The 2,362-nt window shown below is 43.6% G+C and overlaps 1 protein-coding gene across 11 annotated transcripts in view; it reads left to right on the forward strand.

Annotated features, from left to right (window-relative positions):
* LOC103465695 (uncharacterized) overlaps window positions 1-2,362 on the forward strand; it is a 43,371-nt gene that overhangs the window by 2,088 nt on the left and 38,921 nt on the right. For 5 of the 11 annotated variants that reach the window (XM_008410764.2, XM_008410763.2, XM_008410761.2 and 2 more), the window contains exon 1: window positions 1,421-1,988. The exons of 1 other annotated variant lie outside the window; for it this stretch is intronic. In XM_008410764.2, coding sequence (XP_008408986.2) covers window positions 1,474-1,988 — 515 coding nt within the window. In that variant the 5' untranslated portion in view covers window positions 1,421-1,473. Of the gene's footprint in view, window positions 1-228; window positions 740-984; window positions 1,000-1,051; window positions 1,178-1,319; window positions 1,348-1,420; window positions 1,989-2,362 lie in introns of those variants that run through there. 5 more of the 11 variants (XR_001776713.1, XR_533829.2, XR_533828.2 and 2 more) reach the window with 5 other exon arrangements.

The raw sequence follows: 2,362 nt of genomic DNA on the forward strand, positions 1-2,362 counted from the left end.
GTGTGTGTGTGTGTGTGTGTGTGTGTGTGTGTGTGTGTGTGCGTGTGTGTGTGTGTGTGCGCCCGCCAAAATGTACTGGATGGTGGGATATAAATTCTCCCGGACCAAAACAGCACCAACACTTGGGATATATAGAGAAACGGCAGGAGGGGAGAGAGAGAGAGAGAGAGAGAGAGAGAGAGAGAGAGAGAGAGGAGGAGGAGGAGGAGGAGAGGAAGAGGAAACCCAGATGCTCCAGCCTTAGAGGAGGGATTTTACCTGGAGATAACCTGCTGCAAAAAAAATATAATAAATAAATAAAATCCAGTTTCCAACGAGTCCACGCCGCATTAGCCCGTCTTAAAACTCATTCATTCCTTTTCTATTTTTTTCCCTTCTTTTTTTTCTTCTTCTTTTTCTTCTTCTTCCATAGCACAGTTTGGACAGAGGCGCGCGCAGAGAGGCAGTCTTTAATCACGCTTTACGGGCTGGAAAGTGAGAGAATCTAAACGTGACGTCAATGCCTGACGCAGCCCTTCAACATAAAATGGCTTTTTATTTATTTATTTATTTCCCCCCACCACCACCACCCCTCCTGCTCTCTCTTCTCGTCAGCAAAGCGTAATTACTCAAATTTACAGTGCTCCGTCAACTAGAGAAAAAAGAAGGAAAGAAAGAGAAAGAAAGAAAATCCCTGCAGGCGGCGCCGGGCGGTCCGCGTCCATCACTACTTGGACAGATTTGGCGGTCAGGAGTTTCGGTGAGCTGAAGTAACACCGGAACCAGAAGCTTCTGAAGAGGGCGACAAGACATCAGATGTAGCCGATGTGTTCACAGTGTAGTTGTTAGGAAGTAAAGTGACGATGAAAGGATCAAAACTGACTTATTTATTTATTTATTTTTATTTTATTTATTTGGCGCAACGAATGGAGAACGCTCTTGAGTAGAGTTGGAGAAACAGACAGCCAAAAAAAAAAGAGACATGATGCACTTCACGTAAAGATCCCAAGCCATGCACTCGTGAGTGTACGCTTCCCCCCACCCCCCACTTTTTTTTTTTTTTTTTTGCACTGCTAAAAATAGCATCATAGTTTTGATCGTGCGCCAGAAATAGACAGACGGGTTTCACTTTTGTAAAGAAAAAAAAAGAGAAAAAAACAAAGAAAGAAAGGAGGCGATCCAACTTGGACGTGCCACTGTAAGCTTATTTGAAAACAAGTGTTTGTGTGTGTTTGTGTGCGTGTGTGTGTGCGTGTCAGAGTGTTAATCTGTTGCGTTTCTCTGTTTCCACTAAAACAAACTCAATGTCTCTCTGTGCATCTCCCTCATTTTCTTTGCAGCTTTGAGAGAGGACGGGCCACACTCACGGTGAGAGACATCTGCACACGCAATGTTGATCCTCATGTACTTCTATGTCTCTGTATGTGTGTGTGTGTGTGTGTGTGTGTGTGTGTATTTATATATAAATGCACACATTGTCATATTTATATATATATGTGTGTGTGTGTGTGCATGCTTCTCTTCCTTCTGCTCTGCCTCGTACTTGACTCCAAGTCATTCGGAGGATTTTTTATTTTTTTTTTGGGAAACACAGCTCTTCCTGCGGAGCAGGAATCTCCCCATTTTTCAGTAAATAAGCTCGAGCAGGGAAAAAAAGTCTCTTTGTTTGTTGGCGCTGTTGAGTCTCTATTACGCGTTTATTTCTCCTCCCTCCCATTTCTGTGCTTAACCGCGAAAGCGAAGGGGGGAAACCCTGCTCTGATTAGCGCCTTACGGACGACTTTCCCATCGGTTTCTTGCTTTATTTTATTTTTTTATTTTACCCTTAACGTCCAAAAGAAGAATCGTGTTCACAGAAAAGCCGCTGGAAGAAAAGGAGAGGAGAGAAGGGAGCTGCTGCTGCTGCAGAGAGCTGGGCGCACCGCATGGGGAAACCCGGGAGCTGTCCAAGCAGCAGTGGTGCTGAAACTACACCAAGTGGCAGTAGTGGGCTGTTGCTGTGCATGCGTGTGTACGTGTGTCTTTTTATATTGTGATATATATATATATATATATATGTGTGTGTGTGTGTGTGTGTGTGTGTGTGTCTGTGTGTTCTGTGTGTGTGTGCGTGAATACTCTGGAGTTTAGCTGGTGTTGTTTTTGGGGCACTGCTTGGGTGTGTTTGTTTTCTCCACTTTGAGTGATTTCTCGTTTTTTTTTTTGTTTTTTTTTTCTTAAGATAAAACTTGCTGGCAGTCAATGGCTGGAGACAAACAGACAAACTGTAGCAGGGCTTTTGTCTAACGTAAAACTTTGAATCGAAGCCGGAGGGATTAAAGAAAGAAAGAGAGAAGACGAAGAGGCATCAGGAAAATTTGGATCCGCATAGAAAACACCTGAT

This window comes from Poecilia reticulata, linkage group LG6, assembly GCF_000633615.1.
Source record: "Poecilia reticulata strain Guanapo linkage group LG6, Guppy_female_1.0+MT, whole genome shotgun sequence".
Lineage (NCBI taxonomy): Eukaryota > Metazoa > Chordata > Actinopteri > Cyprinodontiformes > Poeciliidae > Poecilia > Poecilia reticulata.